The sequence below is a fragment of the Antechinus flavipes genome, chromosome 2 (genome assembly GCF_016432865.1).
Source record: "Antechinus flavipes isolate AdamAnt ecotype Samford, QLD, Australia chromosome 2, AdamAnt_v2, whole genome shotgun sequence".
NCBI classification, from domain to species: domain Eukaryota; kingdom Metazoa; phylum Chordata; class Mammalia; order Dasyuromorphia; family Dasyuridae; genus Antechinus; species Antechinus flavipes.
In genome coordinates this window covers 499,507,158-499,527,176 of record NC_067399.1, presented here as the reverse complement: position 1 = coordinate 499,527,176, position 20,019 = coordinate 499,507,158, and the positions used below count along the sequence as shown (strand labels likewise).

The window sequence follows — 20,019 nt, the reverse complement described above, 5'->3', positions numbered from 1 at the left end:
TTTAACTTTTCCTATACAACAATAAAATTGCAAAGTCTTTTCTGTCTGCTTTTTAAGGAAATTTCCTAAACAGTTTTCAGATGCCTGCACATTGTCTCTGTCTCTCTCTCACAGTTATAATCACATCATTTCATTTTATAATTTTTACTGCAACAAATAAAACTCTGGTTCACACATTATAGAAAAAAGGGCAGTTGCCCAATTAGCATCTAACTTCAAAGAGCAGATTCATTTCGATTTTTACCTTTCGGAAATGTTCCTGGGCTTCTAAAAGCTTCTTCTTCCGGGTGGCTGAATTGGCCAGCAACTGGTTCCAACGCTTCATCAGAGAGGCGTGCCGTGCCTCGATGGCTTTGGACTGAACATGCTTGGCAGCCAGCAGCTGATCTTTGAGGGCTGTGATGTTGGCGATCCCTTCCTGTTGGAAGGCCTGAAGCCCTGCATCAAAGGTTTCCTGTAAATTAACAAAGGGGGTTAGGGGTGCTGAGACACAGAGGAAGCAGCTCAACTGCTCTTCTAGGAAGTGAGGGCCACTGACCTGTTTTGTGAGAAGAGTCTGAACAGAAGAGAGGTCCCGGCCATAATCATCTGTCTTCAAACTGTTTTCTTTCTCACCTGGAAATTTTAAATTTGCAAAATATGTAGTTCCCCTTCCCCATAAAAGAAGAAGGGCAAAGGGCATTTTGAATAAGCTCAAATTCTATCAAATTTCTTCCAAGTGGTTTTAGTTAGCTGTGTGATAATAAGCAAGTAACTATAAATGACTACAAAATGAACTGTACAAAACCAGTTACAGCAGTCTGTGATGGCAAATAATGGGAAACTAAAGGCATTTTCATCAATTAAAATGGCTGAACAAATTACTGTATGTGAATGTAATTAAAATATTATTATGCTGATGAACTGATGTGAACAGAAACAGGAAAAAAGTTTATAGCAGCATAGTAAAGACAAGAAATTTGAAAGATTAAGAATTCTAATCAACACAATGATGAACCATATGAAAAAACATGCTACACATCTCCTGAAAAATGATGGCACTTGGTGCAGAATGTCTCATTTTGCAAGACCAATGCAGAAATCTGTTTGACTAACTTGACTATATATATTTGTCTCCCCCACCATGGATGAAGGAGAGAAAGGGAAAGTAGAAGATACAGGTGTTGGAATCCTTACAAAGTGTTAAGTCATTAGAATTGATAGAGACAGTAATTATCTAATTTAGCATGGTTCAGTATGATTGATCTGAGCCTACAAAGAGATGTTATGGGCCAGAACTTGAAACAAGGTACTAAGTGGAATTGATGGAAGCAATGCTTGTATGCTTGGGTTTGCACCTTTAAGAGTTTATACATTGAAGCTCACACATTGGAGTTCACAAGTATGAGAGATTTACAAAGTTAACTTTGTAACTTTGTGAATTCACACCTTCCATAATCCCACTCTCGGAGGAGTCCATGTTTTACACCAAGCACAAAAAGAGCTTCAGTGAGTCAGTCACAGTCAGTTTAGAAGAAGCCACCAGTCGGAGCTAAGCTAGAGCCAGAAGTCACTTCGGAAGATTGACAGAGTGAGAGTTCAGTTCGGGAGATTGTGAAGCTAATCTGCAGTCGGGCAGAACCAAGATTCAGAGAGAGGCTGAAGCTAGCAACAAGAGCTCTCAGAACCAAAGAAAGCTAACTGGGCTATTTTGGGAGAAACAATAAAGAACTATTTTAACACCTGGCTGCATTTGGAGTGATTATTACTCGGAACCGAAACTAAGGCTGCCTCCAGAAAACCTCCCCAAGAAACCTGCTCCCAGAGAAAACAATTTTAGAAAAGGAAGAGAACACCACATACAGGCAAAAAATGCTTGCTAAGTTAAAGTTAAAAATAAAGAGATTAAACACTATGAAATTGAGAACCTGCATTTTATAATTCATCTATGAAGAAAATCTAATTGACTATGACCTGTACCAACTATATTCCTTAAACTTCCAGATCTAGATAAATCATGTGATCTTAATGATCAGAAAGGACAGAATGATAGATCTTGCTGAAATACTACTTACCAATCCAAGATTCCACCACATCAGCCTTCCAGTTGAACTGAAGGAAAGCTGAATTCTCATCTAGCTTGGCCTTCCTTTGAGCTGCAGCTTTTTCTAGGTCAGACACTTTCCCATTCAGGCCCTTCATTTTTGCAGAGATATTTTCCTCATGGTGATTATTCTATAGTATTAAAAAGCAAACAACAAAAAACCAAACAAAACATTGTCAACATTGCGCCCTGGTCTAGATCCTAGAAATGGCCACTTCAAATTCTACCCTGCCATTTAAAAACTAACACTAATGCAAGAGGACAATTAGCTAAAATATTAAAACAAGAGAAGCTTTCATCTTCTTCTGTGTTTGCCTAATTAAAGTTAGTATATATTATTTCATGGCCTACTAAAAAGAAAATAACGAGAAAAAAAAATCAGCTTTTAGTATTAGATAAACGTCTTACAGAATGTGGGAAAGAAGTATAAGTCTATATGGGCTTTTTACTTGGAAAAAACGCTGTAAGTCAAGTTTTCAGCATCCATCACTAAACAGAGTAGGATTAGGAGATAGGAAATAGAATCTTTCTTTTAATCTATGTTTACCTTCTTAATGAGGTCTTGTCCATTGGTACAGACATCATTCACTCGATCTTTGTGAACGGTAAAGTCTGTCTCAAATGCTTCATGTTTTTTCAGTAAGCCCTGTGTGGGAGAGACAGTACCTGTGGCTATGACTCAGAGCCAGAGCAATACTATGATTCATAGTTTGCTGGCTCCAAATGTCCTCCAAAAGACAAGAAATAAAGCACAGGTTTTAATGAAATAAGTCCAGCAAAACCAAAGCCAACTTAAGATATTTTAATACAAAGGTAAATTTTTTAAAAATTTCATAAGGTATTTTTTTCTTTTTAATCCAGTAATAATTAGAATTCAATTAAAATTAAATTAAAATGCGAGTTTGAAAAAGTTATCATTTGCTCTTCCATGATTTTCTTATAAAACATGGAAAAATAAGTTATTAAAGTTTAGTTCAGACTAAATAATCATGACAAATAACTACTGACTGACTTAGTGGTTCAAAGATTAAAAAGCCTATTCTGTAATAGCAGGTTAAGGAATTCCAATTCCAATTAAGCTTTTGAGATGCTGCAACATTGAGGTGCGTTCTTGCTATCTTTCGGAACTAATATCATGCTCTCATAAAATGTCCTTTTGTGATAGTATTTTAGCATTACTTTGATGACTGAATGCTGGGTAGATGGATCTTAGGTCTGACCTAACGGAACAGTTTACTTCCATGGGAAGGATGAAATATGGATGAAATATGGTGTGTCCAGGTAGGCATCATCAGCAAATGGAAAATGAGATCACTTTCATGATGTTCTGAGCAAAAAGAATTTTTAAAAAAATAGCTAGATAGCTAATTAATACATAAAAATGGTAATTTTTTTTTTTTTTTTAGTGTCTTATTTACCTGTATAGCAGCAAGTGTATCACCATAATCCTCACTAGCTACTAAGGTCATTTTTTCATTAATCCAGGCTTCCTCTTCCTCCACATTGGCTACAAATTGCTGATACTCCAAGGATTCTTCTAAACGTTGGCCCCTATTAAGAATAAAAAACAGCCATTCTAAACCATACTCCGGTATCTGTCCACCTGAATATAAAACAAGCCACAATCTGATATAGAAAAAAGATGGGAAAACTTTGTAAGGTAGAACACAAGTTGGATCTACATGCAATTTCATATCCCTTTCTTCCCTTGTAATCAGGGTATAATGTAAACTAGGACTAGCTTCATATATGTTCCCATGGGGATAGGAAGGCAGCTTCAGATTTGCTGGGTACACTGAAGGAGGATCCAGGAATGGGCTATCTCAATTCAGTCTGACCCAGACACTGTTAGTGATGCTGCACACACAGAGGGAAAAAGGAGTCCTTGTTCGCTCCATGAAACTCAGACAAACAGCTCAGAGTCTCACTCACCGAGCAGCTGCCAGCTGCTTCAGCTCCTTCCAGTGCTCCACAAACTGCGCCAGACGCTGCTGGATCTCCTCTTTGCCGATCGTGTTGTCGTCAGACAGTTTCTTTCCAGTGTCCAGAACAGCCTGAGAGTGATCCCAGTGTCATCACAGTGACGCTGTTCTCTGGTTCTCCCCTTGCCCCTTCTCCCCAGTGCTCTTTTAGCCATTGGCTTCCTTTATGACCACACCAGATAGCATCTATGCTTTCCTGATTGTCATCCACCCTGCTTCTTTTTTCTCAGCCTGTCCTGGGGACCAGACAAGGTCACCCTTTGCTTTGTCTGAGTAAGGATGCTACTTTTCTAGCTCTGACCAAAAGTTCACTGCTTTCCGTCATCCAGATCTTACCTGGATGGCAGGTTCGTGTGCAGCTAATTCAGCTTCTAGGCGTTTATGTTTTTTGCGTAGGTTCTGTACACCTGTTAGATCACGGCCATAATCCTCTGAACTCACTAGAAGTTTCTTTTCTCTGTATGGGAGAGCAAAGGGAAAAAATAAAATTTTAAGAACATAAAAACTCTTGGAAACCAAAAAAATGCCAGACTACAATACCCACTTAGGAATTCAGCCTGATTTACATGCATGGTCTCATTTATTTTTTCTCAAAAACAAAGGAACTTAAGAATTTAAATAGAACTTAAGAGACCTAGTTCAGCCTCCTCATTTTACATTATCAAGAAAGTGAGGCCTGAGAGACCTTCCCACAGTTGCACAGTGTCTCAGTCGTCCTCCAAAACAGAGATGGGTTGACAACCTGTGCATGGCCCAGAGATCAGAGGTGGGCCTGAGGGCACAGGGCCCCCAGAAAGCCTCCTGCTGGCCCGGCCCACTGCTTCTGCCTCTCTGCCTCCATTACAAGTCTCAGAAGCACATACTTGATCCAGGACTCTTCATCATCCATGTCCCGGAAGAACTGGTGCAGCCGATGACTCTCGTTCAGGTTGGCTCGCCGGGCAGCCGCCATGCCCTTGATCCTCTGGAAGCGGCTGTTGATGGTGTCACGCTTCTCCTTTACCTGAGAAGTGTCAAAGGCGCTGCTCGTCATCAGGCTGTCCGCTTGGCCATTCAGGTCTTTCAGACGGTCCTGTGGATACAGGGAGAGCCATGAAACAAGGAAACTATCAGCTGGGTGGATGGTCCCAGCATCCCACGGTCAGCTTATTTGCTCATTTGGAGAAGCAGCTCCCAGAAGGCTGGGCCGGGTAAATGAGGACTCAAAGGTGTACGCTGCAGACTCAGAGGCATCCGATCACAAAAGCCATGTGTGTCACTGTCACAGAACCCCCCCTGGCATGCCCTGCGTTCTTCGCTCTAAAAGGTCTTATCTATCCTTTCTGGAGGCAACCTTACCTCATGGGCTGAAATGTCTGCCTCAAGTAGCTGATGCTTCTTCAGTAGATTGTTGACAGAAGCTAGGTCTTTACCATAATCTTCTGAAGCTAAGAGAGCCTCCACCTGGTGGGGGAAGGACACAAGAAGATGGTGCCACTTTATATAAATCTAAACCTTTATGAGAATAAGACTATAAAGTCACCTCCGAATCACCTGCATTATCCAGCTTTGAACAATTTAAATCTAGATTTTATATCACTTAGCACATTTCTAAGCTAAGCTGGTCACCTATTCAGCATATGATTGGGACAGTAGCCAACAAATCTTAATACCAGCATAAATAATGCAGTTCTATCTACTGCAGAAACATTAAGCTTAATTCTAAAATCAAACAAATAATTTTGTGCAGCTGCTGCCTTGGTTTATAAATTATGAACTTTTGCAATCAAAGGTAGGACAAGTACAAACTCTTCTTTTCAAACCAATTAAGGAAAGTAATTTGCAGTTGATGACCCATCTAGGTCAGGTTCTGTTTGAAAAAAGCTTGCTTTCTTTGTTAAATAAGGCAATTAAGGGCTAGTCTCCTAAGTTCTTGGTTAAATGACCAAGAAATATACCAAACTATCTTACCTCCGAGAGCCAAAAATCAAAATCCTTGATGCCAGTGTTAAAGTTCTGCTGCTTATTGGCTTCCTTTAGCTTCTGGCTCTTTTCGGCTGACTTCTGCACCAAGAACTGCCACTGGTCAGCAAGGGCTGCCAGCCGGGCCTGTAAAGGAGAGAGTAGAGGACTGAAAGCTGCCCAGAGCTACTGCTGTCTGCTCTGAGCACTTGTCAACCTATCTAGCCTAGGATTTCCTATTATATCATGGATCTTAGGCTATGTGATATTTAAAACTTAAATCATTTCTTCTCCTGCTAAGTGAGACTGGCCAGACAAGGCAATGCATGAAGTGGCAGAGGTAGAGATTCACCTTAACAGCATCTTCACTGCCAGCACAAGCCCCTCGCTCAATGAGGGAGTTGCCCATGTCAATGACACCTCGGATTCGGTCAGCATTGGCATGCAGTTCGGCTTCGAAGGCTTGATGCTTCTGGTGTTTGCTCTGGAGAAAGCAAAAACTGAGTATCATTACACAGCAAGTCAGACTGGGCCCAAAGCTGTTCTCATGGACAAGGTTGGTAATGAAAAATTCTCTCAAAAGAGGAAATTTGGAGGAAGTTTGAAAAAACACTGAAATGACAAAATTTACAAAGGCTACAAATGACAGAATCCTTCCCTTTTCTTCATGAGGTAAAACAGCTTTCAAGAAAAGATCTAAAATTATATGTTGTTGGGGGCAGCATATTTCTCTCACACAGAGACATAGATCTCAATCTATATGCTGTTCCATTTTATGTATCATTTTATATATTGTGATAAGTAAATTTCAACTTTGACTCTATTTCAAATTACTTTCCCCATGTGGATTTCAGATTTACAAGACAAACCCAATTAACAATATTTTATATATATTTTATATATATATATATATATATATATATATATATATATATATATATATATATATATATATATATATATATATATATATATATAGTTTCATATTTGAAATTCATGTTGGGGAAAGTAATTGTTTTGGGAATTCTAATTTAGTGATTCTTTTCAATCCATCTGAAAGGCCTCTTGTGTCCACATATTGCAGAAAACAGAGACCAAGCAATTTAAGTCATCTGGTAACTTTAATTAACCTAAAACCACTAAAGAATCACATCTTGTTAAGAGTTTGTCTTGGCTAAGAAATGAGAAGAACAAAACCATGAGAACAACTGGACCCTAATGGGGTGAGAATCTATCATGTTTACTTGAAGAATCCATTAAAAAACAAAACAAAGGGGCAACTAGGTGGCGAGGTGGATAGAGCACCAGCCTTGAAATCAGGAGCACCTGAGTTCAAATCTGGCCTCAGACACTTAACACTTCTTAACTGTGTGGGGGGGAAAAAAAAAAAAAACCCAAAACAAAACAAAACAGAGAATTGTACTCTTATTAGCATAAACAAAAACCCAGTAGCAATGATGACTGCTACAACTCCCCAAATCTGAAAAATCACAATGAGGGTAGAATTATATTATTAACAAACAAACCCCAAGAGAACTCAAAAGTACAGAAGGCAGAAAAGAAAGGTTCTACTGTTGCTGAGAATTCTGCATCAAATGTTTATTTACCGAGGCAGCAACTGTTCAAGGACTGAGGATATGTCACAAGCTAATAAATCCACTATTAAGAGTTAAAATGGAGGAAGGTTATTTGAAAAAAGGAACTTACCAAATAATTTTAAAAGGGGAAAAATGTCACTTCTATGACAATTTCATCTTCAGCTTCTTACTACAAATTCAGAAGGACTTACATATCTGAAACAGCCTACAATCTGTTATAGATTAAATTCTTGTTTCTAGTTCTGAATATTTTATAATTCAAATCCCATTCTTATCAAATCTTTTTAATTTTTTCATTTGCTTTTCACTTATCCATTCATTATTCCATAATTCTATGATATCTAAATTTAATTTCTCTTACTGTCCTCTAGGTAAACAATCTCATTAACTTAGCTTATTATACTGTTGTTCTACCAGGCCTTTAATGCCAAGATTTGCATCTCTTTAGGCCATAAGACAATTTCTTTTTATTAAAATGGCAACTTAAGGCTTCATAGATATTATGATTTTTCATGCCTGACCACAGAAGAATTGAAGACCAAATCAAAAGTCTAAAGAGAAGATTGGTTAATGTTTGCTAAAAAAGAAGATAGTAACACTTATCAATGAAATATGAAGTGTGGTATTTTCTGATACTAAAAACTCCTCTGAAGAAAACCCAAATATTGCCTCAGAATCAAACAGATCATGCAGAACATGCCTAGACAATGAGTTTTTCCAGCCACATGATTAAAACAAAGAAAGCCACATCCCACAAGGGACACCTAGATGGAATATGATGGATGATTAGAGAAACCAATAAACAGATGACAAAATGAACATGATCATGTATCAATCTATACAAAAAGAACACAAATACTGGCAGCTAATGAACCAAGCTCTAGAAAAACCCCAACTTACCAGCAGCTTGGAAAGCTACAAAATAGATGAAGAAGAACAAAAATTCAGTATACTGACCGATCTATATTCTCAGTTACCAAAAAGAAAAAGAAAAAGAATTCTGCTATTATACTTCCCCCCAAAAGCCAGCATTATTAAACAATTAAAGAATTTAAAATGTTTTATTTTAGCCTAATTAGTGCTACATGGTCTCATACTATATCACCAGACAATCAGACAAAAAGCTTTATCAATATCCAAAGTCTGGGAACAACTTGACGTTTTCTTGAATTTTTCCACGAGTAATAACAAACTAAGTTGCTTCACTTTTATATCTCTTGTAATATGTTAGAAGTACCATTCTGAGGCTAAGATTTCCAATCAATAACTCACCTGAATGTTGGTAGGATCCTTATAGGATTCATCACTTGCTGTTTGTAGCTTTTCACTAATCCAGGCCTCAATCTCATCTACATCTCGACTGAACTGCTGAAGAGTTTGAGATTCTCCCAGCTTGGATCTCTTCTCAATCATTTGGGCTTTTAAGCGTCTCCACCTAGAGAAAGAAAAGCAGACCACATTAACACAGTTCCACATCCAATATGAGATTAAAAAGCCAACGATGATGACCAAAGGCCAGGGGTTGACATGAAGCTGTCTTGAATGGTTTTTAATTTTAAAATAAAGTTTGCAGTTTGCCAGCCTTTGACTTAAAGGGTCAAAATTAATTATCAGAGAAATTTTCATCGCTAAACCTAGGATTTACTTAACAATGAAATTCACATTTTCATCCTCACCTGTCCAGAACCTCATTTCGACGATTAGAAATGTCTCCTTTAGCATAATGATCTGCAGAGATTAATTGATCAGCAAAAGACTGCAGAGCTGCAATCTTCTCTTCCTGTAAAAGAAAACCACAATTTGAAGTTGGGAAGCATATAGAGGATGAAATACCTAAAAAGAATAATTATTAAGCCAACATGTGAAGCTGTTTGAAAGAAGGATGACTGCTTTGGATGATTCACAAAACCTGCTTGACCAGAATGTTAAGTGTTACAAGATTTCAAAATCTTGAAGAACTTGACTAAAGAAGAGCTCACAGCATAAGAGAAAGGACAGCAAGGACTGAGGTGGCAGTTAAGAGTTTGATAAATACATGCTGCCCCAAGATGAATCAGTGTCAATTTTTCTCTGGATGAATCAAACCAGTTTACATCTAAAACAACCTCATCACTCATAGGCCAATTGTTCTGTCCTCTCCCCTCTTTTCTGTGACAACGTATTATCTCATTCTAAATTTGGTCAAAGGTGAATAAAAATATGCAAATAAAAGGCAAAGAATATTAATTTGGGGAAGGATGTTTCATCTTATCATTCAAATTCCATACCTGGACATTGATCGCTTTATCAAAGTCTTCATGTTTCTTGATCAGTGCCTCCACACTATCCAGTGAATCCCCCTTATCTTCAGTATTCAGGAAGGCCTCCCGAGCAGCCATCCAATTTTCTGCTTGTTCACAATCCCAGTGAAACAGCTAAAGAGGAGAAAAGCCTGATGAGAGCTCAGTTACAAGGAGATTAATGTGGTAAAAAATAAACAGAAGCCAAAGGTAAACAGGTACCTGCAGTTCAAGACACTGATCCAACATCATTCTGCGCTGAACCCAGGCTTTCTCTAGATCAGCCCTCTCCTGATCGAGAATATCTAGTTTCTCTTTGATCTCTGGGCTGGCATAGTGCCCACGAGCCAACAGCTGTTGCCCAAACTGCTCAAATGCCTGGAAAGTGCCAGCTCTGGCATCAATTTCTGTTCGATGTTCCTGCCAAAAGAAGGGAAAGGATTAAATAACTGGCAATGGAATGCCCATTCCAATGTTATCAACCTACTCAGAACAAAAGGTAGAGAGAGGTCTTCAAGAGATAGTGAATAAACTGAATTCAAATACACGGTGGCTTTAACATCCAGCAAGAAAATTTCACCTACCTGATGTCTTTCCAACAAAGCTTCAGCTCCTGTGACATCCTTGGCTAATTCATCAGAGGATACTAAGCCCCGGATACCATTGATCCAAGACATGAGGTCCCTAGAAAACCAACCCATGGAGAAATATTACATTCTCTGGCAGGCAGGCCATCTGTCCAAGAAAACAGTAATTTGTAAACACTGAGCTAAGATACTCATGAGACAAGCTGGACCGTATTTAAAAACCATTAACTCCACAGAGAAAAGTTTCCCTGGTCAGCTTTTTTAAAAAAGATAGACACCTAGAAATCTTCTAAAAGCAACAACTTAAGAGGATGAGAGAGATTGGTTCCGACTTTTTATTCAGGAACATAAAAAATCCCATGTCCAAATGGAACCTTAACACAGCAAACCACCACATGGTATATGTTTGTGTAAAAGAGCTTTAATTTTTTGGGTTTTTTTTTTTGTTTGTTTGTTTGTTTTTACCGAAAATCACTGAGGAAACGTTGTAGGTCATGAGAATCCCCCAGCTTGGCTTTACGCTGGTCAGCTCTTTTTCCTAGGCTATTCCAGGCCTGATTTAGCTCTGTGCATTTCTCTTGAAGGTCTTCCGCTGATTCGGGATGAGACTGAATTAGGCGCTCAGCAGTTTCTCCAAGGGAATTCACCTATATCAGAAGAAAAAAAGTCACGAACCAGGCTCAAGAGAATCGCAATTCTTTTGGTGTCTGGGTCAGAAAGAGGCTTACCTTATCACCTAATGCAGCCAAGTCTCTCTCAAAGCCCTCATGCTTGCGCTGTAATGCCTGGACACTGGCCAGATCATGACCATAATTGTCTGTATTTAGAGCTTGATTCTTTTCTTCAATCCATTCCTTGGTTTCATCAGCATCTCTACAGAAGGAAAATAATTATTCCAGATGTGTCCAAAGACCAGTTTATGTGCGTTAGAACTTTTTTTTTTGAAACATTAACCATGGGACTTTATCCCTTGTACTATATTTTAGTGTTATTTAAGGAATAGAATCATTTTATTTTTTAACTTATCTCTATACCTTGCACTCAATTCCTGACCCTTCAACAGAATCTCCTTTTGTAACAACAAAGAAAGCACAAAACTGTACAACGCCATGGCCACGTCTAACAAGACTTGCTTCATTCCACACCTACAATTTATTACCTTTTCTGCTGAGGGGCAAAATATATTTTATCCTTCGTCCATTGTAGTCATTTTAATCACTAGTAAGCCTGCTGCACACTAAAATACTCCCTAGTATCAATGGCAGTCACACCTGTGCCCATAACAGCATTTTTCATGGCAGCAAACCAATGCCCTAAGTGGGCACCCACTAATAGGGGAGGACTAAATAAATCATGACACGTCCATTTAATTCTGAGGAACAAAACAAAGCATGGGAAAGCATCTATCAAAATCTGTATGAGCAGAATCAGGGCAAAATTTAGAAGAATTTAATGAAATCATCATTAAAAGGTAGCCGAGCACCAATTAACTATAGTGACCAATCTTATGAACATATTTTTTCCCCTTGTAGCAGCAAGTCAGGGCACTCAAGGAGTAGAATGTTGTATATGTAAAGGAAAGCATCAAGCAGCAAGCGCTTACTGTGCTAAGGCACACTGATGTCACATATAATCTTTTGTACATTGATTTTTAACTGTTTTTCTTTAACATAAGGAATCATTCCACTGGACAGAAGTAGAGGAAAATACACAGATAAATAAATGGCTGTGATGTAAAAATCAAGGCTTTTTTTGGGGGAAGGATGGAGGTGGGGAAAGGCATTCAGAGTTAAGTGACTTGCTCAGGGCCACATAACTAAAAAGTGTCTGAGATCACATCTTTACTCAGGTCCTCCTGATTCTCGGACCAATGTGCTCTATCTATTGCACCACCTAGCTGCCCCAATAAACTTTGAAAAAAATCAAATAATATACATATTTTTGTTTGACCAAGATTCAAAATTTTGGTTTTTAGTTGCTTTATTTACCTCATATCCGGTTTGTTCATGAATATTTTATTTCCTATTCACTATAAGGCTCTACTCTATTACATTCTTGACAAATTACTCAATCTTTGCATGAAGAACATTTACAATAAAGGTGATCACTAAAAGTGATTTGTAAAGTAACATTTACATAGCATTTTATAGTTTGAAAGAACTTTACATGTGTACCTCACTTGATAATCACGACAAGTTAAATAATATATCATTATCACCATATTACGGTGAAAAAACCAAGGACCACAAAGAGAGAGCATACTTGCTGTGGTCACACAGACAGCAGCAGGTGTTCTTTCCATTACATGGCACTATTTCTTTCCCCTATGAGACGGGCTCAGTTCACTCGTTTTAAAAATATCTTTGTTAAAAAGTCCAACAGATCTAAATAAATTTCAAGTCCATATACTAGACTTTTACAATGAAGAGTACAAATTCTATGATATTCTAAGAAAAAAAAACACACAAAAAAAACAAACCCAAAGAACATATGATCCAGGGGGCCAGGAAAAGTTGGGCTACTACACCAAACAATTGAATAACACTGACTTTTTTGTTGTTGTTAATAATTATAACTTTTTATTGACAGAACCCATACCTGGGTAATTTTTTACAACATTATCCCTTGCACTCACTTCTGTTCCGACTTTTCTCTTCCCTCTCTCCACTCCCTCCCCCAGATGCCAAGCAGTCCTTTACATGTTAAATATGTCACAGTACATATTTAGATACAATATATGTGTGCAGAACCGAACAGTTCTCTTGTTGCACAGGAAGAATGGGATTCAGAAGGTAAAAATAACCCGGGAAGAAAAACAAAAATGCAAACAGTTTACATTCATTTCCCATTCTTTCTTTGGGTATAGCTGCTTCTGTCCATCATTGAGCAATTGAAACTGAGGAATAACACTGATTTTTAAGATTTATCTAAACTTTACTCATCTCATACCAAATATGTGTATGCTACAATTTTTTTTTGAGGTAATTGTGGTTAAATGACTTGCCCAGAGTCACACAGCCAGGAAGTGTTAAATGCCTGAGACCAGAGTTGAACTCAGGTCCTCATGACTCCAGGGCTGATGCTCTATCCACTGCGCCACCTAGTTGCCCTAACAATTAATTTTTAATGTTTAAAAATGTACAAACAATTTTTCACTTATAAGCCCTCAAAATGCAATAGAAAAAAAAAAACAGAATTAGGCAGCAGATTGGATTTGGTCTGCAGGCCATAGTTTGCTAACTTCTAAGTCTAAGTAGGGAAGAATCTTCCTTTACTTAGCCCTCTAGGGACTTAAATCACTCAAGTTCTAAGAACATTACAAATCAAGTATTCCTTTTTTCTTCTTCTGTTCTCTGCCCCATTCCTAATATGTCATCAACAAGGACCTCTCACCTATGGAATCTCTGAACTTCATGGGCACTGCCTAGAAGTTGGCTCCGTTCTTCAGCCAACTGCTGCAGGGACCGCCAGCGCTCATTTAGTTCCTATAAAAAAGAATGCAAACCATCAGTTTTGCTGGAGGTTTTTGCCCTTTCAATGAGGTTTGAAATCTTTCCTAAAACATTCCATTGTTGGTGGTGATGATAAAAAGGAAGATGAGATAAAGGGAGCTAATGGGTTATGTCAAGTGCCAATATACATGTAATTGTTCCTCAGACAAGGAAAGTCTTCTGACTTGACTATGAATATACAGGTGAAGTCATATCCTAAAACAGCAAACCACAAAATAAAAGTAGCAGAGTTTGGACTCCACAACAAAAACCTCATAACCGTATTCAAAATGATAGGACTATGGCAGCTAACACTGAGCCTTTGAGTTGTGCTGGATTCTTCCTAGTCCTTGAGTTATATTCATATCTTTCAAAAGCAGCCCAGGGAATAGTCTTAACTTCCAAAATCTCTTAAGGAGTAAAAGCTAAACCCCAAGGGGACTCAAACATCCATGGAGAAAAATCAATCTCATGTTCAAGAACGCCTTAATAAGTATAAAACAGGCTATATTTTCCCCACTTCAATCCACTCTGGAGCTTCACAAATTAAAGAGAAAGGACTAACACTGCTTATAAAGTAATTTCTCAAAAGGTTTAGTTTTAATGTAAAATGGGAAGTCACGCAAGGATTAATGAAAACTACTTTTTTGGGACTAAAGCAGATAGTATTCTTCATCAATGCCATGAGTAACTTGAAAATCAATGTGTGTATATGTGAGTGTGTGTGAGTGTGTGTGTGTGTGTGTGTGTGTGTGTGTGTGTGTGTGTGTGTGTATCTATCCTTCGTGAATTTTCTATGACAAAGAATATGAATAAGAACCTCAGAATTAGCATTTGAAATTTAGCACTAATTCAAGAGACTCCTGAATAGTGGAGCCCACAAAATTGGATGGTTAGTCATAAAAAATGAAAAGAAAAGAGAGAAAAACAAGAAAATAACAAGTAAAGCAGCTGTTCATTGGTTCTTACCTTGATTGAATTAAAAGTGGCCACTGTGTGAACCATCAGACGTGCAGACTGCAGGGGAAAGGAAAGCAGGAGAGCAAAAGTAATCAAAGATCTGCTAATCAGGGACAGGAAATCAGACTTTCAACATCAATTATGCCTGACTAATTGTTAAACAATATGATGTTAAAAGGAACTGAGTTTTTAATCAAAGACATCCACTGTAGCATTGATTACAACATCCAATATCAACAATTAGACATATTTCATTGGTTCATTTTCCCCTCTGCATAATAAGATTAAAAGAGTTTAACTAAAGCCATAGTAACTTATACGTAGGATATTAAAAAATAAAAATCCAGAACTTACAGCATGGGGAAAAACATTGGAGAAATTATAAAGGCAATTAAGCCTATTTATAATCAAACAGATTAACCAATCAGTGAAATTACTAAATATGGTCATGAAGTTGTTTAAATCAGTACGGTCAACACGAAGTGCAAGAAAAGAAAAGATTAAGAAAGAAAATAGGAATTTCATTGAAGTAAGTAAAAGCAAGAACAAGGAAAAACAACAAATCTGGGGAGGAAATATTGAAATCCTATTTAGTGGCCCTCTCTGAAAGTTTTGTGATATGTCCTTTAGATGGCACTATGAATAAGTGGGTAGGATATGTGCCCAACCATGCAAAACAATACTCACTCTTTTTAAACCTGAAACAAAAAACTACTTTACGCAGTTTAAACTGTGTCCTTGGTTTCTACTCTGTGACTGAAATGTTAATCCATAAAAGAGATCTATCCATCCACTTAATGAATATGTATAAAAGCAAAGACCTAAATAAGTTCAAAGCTCAAGTTCAAGAGAATCCTTAATTTCTCAGTTGTTCCAGAAGCGATTAAGAATATATCCCTTTTTTCCTTGCATAGGAGACTATGGGTATGGGCTATTGCATATACAGTCAATCTTGGGTGATAAGCTAGTTTTTGCTGAATTTTTCCCCACTGGATGGGGAAAAAAAGGATATATTCTTAAGTTGAAGGGGAAGGGAAACTGTTCTCTTTAAGAGTATCACTCTGAAACTGTGTTCCCTTTATTGAAACTGTATTCCCTTTAAGATAATCATTCTGAAACTGTGTTCCCTTTTGATCTGTGATTCCTTTTGGAGTCTCAGCCCCATCCTGGGGAAGGCATATCCCCCCAGATAAGTTATCTTTCCAGGAAGCCAGATCCTTTGATTCAATTAGAAATCCTCGTCAAAAAGTACCCCTTGGAAGTGTTGTTAATTCTAGGCCTGGGAACCTTGGCTTCCTGAAACCTCAAGACTCCTTTTAAAGGGCAGTTTCTAAACTTATTCTTTGCAGAGGCCCAAGCAGCTTGCTAGGACCCTGCCCTCTGAGAAAGCATTCTCTTCTCAGTGCCAGACTCCATTTCCCTAATAGGACTTTGCCACTATAGAAGTCAGTCTCTTAGCAAACTGGTTTCTATCCAATAATAAACTTTAATTTTTGTCAATTAATAATTCAGGGTTTCATGAATTCTTTCATGAAGAACCTTTGCACCAATCATAAGAGGATTTTTAACAACTCTGTGCCACTAACCTTATCAAAGTGAAGGTAATTTTAAAAAAACAAAAGATAATATACAATTTAAAAATTTAGGCAATATATTGTAGGAGAAAGCCAACAGTTTGAAATGGTTAAAAAGATAATATAAAAAAGCAACATAATGTAATAGGGTTCTTACCTTCCAGGGGGAAGCAGTCTTGGAATCAGTATCATCCTACCCAAAATACAAAAATGAATTTATATCACCCTTGCAAGCCAGTACAAAACATTATCAAGACCAGCTCCATTTTATTAGTTCTTTCCCCACCAGGTGATTTAAAAAGCAAATTGGCTAAATCAGCATTTTTATCTGCCTAACTATCTGCACCTGACTATTGAACTAGTCATTTGCAAGATTAGTTGAAAGTCTGGCAAACAAAAATGACAAAACATCCCCTTCAAGGGCAAATGCAGTAATTGGACAATAGTGCTGAAGGGAGCCCTAAAGTTTCCGGGAGGGGACACCCAACCTAGGGAGGAGGAGAGGAGAGAAATCCATTCAAAAATTCTGGCAGTTTAGTTAAAAAATCTCTAGAAATGTAACAAAGAATAAAGAAATCCAATGATACAAAAATAGTTTTTAGAGGCTCTGAGGAAAGGCAGGAGCTGCGTAAGGAAAGTGAGTGTGTCATTATCTATTTATAAAGACAGATTTCAAAGAACAAAGGATGAAAAAGAAAAAAGTTATTTCTTATGCCACACTTTTACTACTTTTTTAAAAAGGGGGAAAAGTGAACATTGAAATGACAAGATAATCCTGAAAGGTTAAAATTACAGCTTCTTTTGCAGCATGGACAAGAAAAATTTAAAATCTTCTATTTCCTTACAAAGAATTTATCTATTTAAGATATTTTTCCCCCAAGGGGTCAACAAGAAACATTTCCGGTAGTTTTAAAATCTCACTCTATTTTAGGTCTTCAAAAATTCTATTTGCAATTAATTTAGACTTACCCTGGGCATCATTCCATACACTTCCTGCAAAGGAAAAAAGATATAAATGTTTACTATCATAGGAAGGGAAACTACCTGGTGTTTTAGATAATTTAGATTTACACAGTACTTTAATGTTTGCAAAGTACTCATATGTGCATTTTTTTCACATGATCACAATAAATACTAATAAGAAAAGTATTCTTATTTCCATTTTAGTGATGAGGCGGTTGTGACTTGCCCAGAGACACATGACTACTAAGTGTCAGAATCCTGGTCTCTTCTGATTGAGTCCAATGCCCTTTCTATCACTCACTCTACATTCTATCTCTCTGAGGAATTATGCACATTATTAGTGCTAGGGTAGAAATGGGTCTAATGGTTTTCCAAAAGTGCTGTGCCTGGAGTATGATTTCAAATCCAGCCTTAGTGACACTTTGCTGTGTGACCCTGAGCAAATCACTTAATCTTATTTGCCTCAATTTCTTCATCTGTAAAATGAGCTGGAGAAAGAAATGGCAAATTACTTCAGTTATCTCTGCCAAGAAAAGTCCAAATGGGATCACCACAAGTCAGGCATGACTGAAGTGAATGAACTATCACCTACTAACAGTTTTGCATAATGAAAAGCAAAGACATATACAACACCTGAGTAAAGAACAAGAAAGAAATTGATTACAATACTTGTTCTGTTTGCTCATTATTTCCAAATTAGCACACTAATGCAGAATTTTAATGCAGTATAAGTATACTTATAGATAGTGTAAAAAGTTTAAGTGTTTCATTAAAATCTTGGTTCTCAAAACCATGTCAGCAGAATGCCATCTTGCTGGAGAGATGACTGCACAAATACTTGATGACAGATAGGTGGGCTATCACCCAAACTAGATGATACAGCCTCAGGTTGGCTACATAGTAAATAGTTTTTACCCAAAGAAACTCATGATGATTATCTATTAATCAGTGAAGTACATAGCACCTAGAATAAAGTTAGCATTTAAAAAATACTTCTTGACTGATTAAAGGGATTTACAATCTATCTCCACTGATGAAGCAACAGATCCTTTTGTTCAGAAAGAAATTTCTGCTTTCTCTTGGTCAGAAAAGAAATTTCTTTAAAAGAAGAGGTTGAAAAAGAGGGTTCTGATGATTAATATCGTTACTTAAAGTACTCATCAGAAATCAAAGAAAATGCAGATAATATTTACAAATCTAAAAAAAACTTTCATGAAATAATGCATGGTAAAAAATAAGAATCAAAGAAATGAAATATATATATATATATATAAAAATAAAACTGAAGAAGGGACCCCAAAACTCTCTAAAACTCCTTGAGGGAGAGATTCTCCTTGAACCCTGTGTCTGTGAGAACCCGCCTGAAGATAAACAGCTTCATTATGTTATCTAGGTGGGGTTGGTTCAATCCTGAGCTAAAGAATTCCAACCCTATTGAATTAAAGAGATTCAATTCAAATTCAGCTCAACCCTCCACTAACCCCCTTTAGCTAGTAGCCAAGGCTTATAAGAACTGCAACTTGGAACAACTCTTTGCAGAGGATCTGACATGCCATGCTATGCTATGCCAAGGAAACCTCTGCCTGCTGGGATGATATTATCTTCTTTCAGCTTACCTTCTTTTTATCCTCACCTATTTCCCTAATGAAACTTTATGCCTCTCTGTCAGGATTTCTCTACTAGAAATTTTACTTAGGCTGACTTCCCAATGCCTCTTTTATCAATCTAGCTTTTTCAGGTTTGTAAATTATTTTACAGAATCTCTGCGCGGCCAGAAGGGGGTTCCCCAAAACTCCTTACCCTTGCCCCAAATCCCAAGGGGGTACAGGGGAACCAAACCTTTCCATTTGGTTCCCTGAATCCCAAACCTGCCACTAGACCATATCGTTTAAACTCCCTGACCACCAAGAACCCTAATCTCATTTTGGTTCCCTAAATCTAGACCTCATCATTTGGTTCCCCGAAGAAGGGAACCCCAAAACCTAAACCTCATCATATTCATGAAGAAGACACTTAAAGGGAATAACTAAAAAATTATTATGATACATCATATATTGAAGTTAACTGAAGGAAACATTGTTGTCACAGAAAGTTTGCTTGATGGTTCTATTTCATACCAAGTTTTTTTTTTTTTTAAATACAACATAAATAACAAAATAGCATTAAGTAACTTTCATGTATAAAGAAAAAGGTTTGGATGTGATTTTCCCTCCTGATTCAAAGAATTAAACAATCGCATAAACTTGCATGGAAATCAGGTTTAGGTAATCTCAATGTATCAACTTTGATATAAACTGTCAGTCACCTGTACTTACTAAAGATTGTTAAAGGTTAAAGATGTGTAGACATCTTAGTCCAGAAGAAAGAAAACTTTCTACCTGTTGCTGTACAGCTTGAACTTCCTCTGCCATTAATCCTTCTGACTCCAAGTCTTCAGCAACCTTGTTAATATCCTTTAGTCGGGATTCATTGGCTTTCAAATCCTTTAATAGGAAACAAAACAAAACAAAACCCAACATGTAAATGAACACAACTCCAAGTCAAATAGAAACAAAGAGAGA

At 37.4% G+C, this 20,019-nt stretch overlaps 1 protein-coding gene across 5 annotated transcripts in view; it reads right to left on the bottom strand.

Moving 5' to 3' along the window:
• SPTAN1 (spectrin alpha, non-erythrocytic 1) overlaps positions 1-20,019 on the bottom strand; it is a 60,836-nt gene that overhangs the window by 7,620 nt on the left and 33,197 nt on the right. For 3 of the 5 annotated variants that reach the window (XM_051980117.1, XM_051980115.1, XM_051980118.1), the window contains 24 exons: positions 19,837-19,941; positions 17,465-17,488; positions 16,653-16,688; positions 14,931-14,978; positions 13,864-13,955; positions 11,199-11,343; positions 10,936-11,117; positions 10,468-10,567; positions 10,106-10,303; positions 9,872-10,018; positions 9,281-9,384; positions 8,877-9,039; positions 8,505-8,519; positions 6,359-6,490; positions 6,016-6,153; positions 5,404-5,508; positions 4,929-5,137; positions 4,402-4,522; positions 4,016-4,137; positions 3,502-3,634; positions 2,631-2,729; positions 2,055-2,214; positions 539-615; positions 245-454 (listed from right to left, as the gene is read on the bottom strand). In XM_051980117.1, the coding sequence (XP_051836077.1) occupies positions 245-454; positions 539-615; positions 2,055-2,214; positions 2,631-2,729; positions 3,502-3,634; positions 4,016-4,137; positions 4,402-4,522; positions 4,929-5,137; positions 5,404-5,508; positions 6,016-6,153; positions 6,359-6,490; positions 8,505-8,519; positions 8,877-9,039; positions 9,281-9,384; positions 9,872-10,018; positions 10,106-10,303; positions 10,468-10,567; positions 10,936-11,117; positions 11,199-11,343; positions 13,864-13,955; positions 14,931-14,978; positions 16,653-16,688; positions 17,465-17,488; positions 19,837-19,941 (2,865 nt within the window). The remainder of the gene's footprint in view (positions 1-244; positions 455-538; positions 616-2,054; positions 2,215-2,630; positions 2,730-3,501; positions 3,635-4,015; positions 4,138-4,401; positions 4,523-4,928; positions 5,138-5,403; positions 5,509-6,015; positions 6,154-6,358; positions 6,491-8,504; positions 8,520-8,876; positions 9,040-9,280; positions 9,385-9,871; positions 10,019-10,105; positions 10,304-10,467; positions 10,568-10,935; positions 11,118-11,198; positions 11,344-13,863; positions 13,956-14,930; positions 14,979-16,652; positions 16,689-17,464; positions 17,489-19,836; positions 19,942-20,019) is intronic. The other 2 variants (XM_051980116.1, XM_051980119.1) reach the window with 1 other exon arrangement.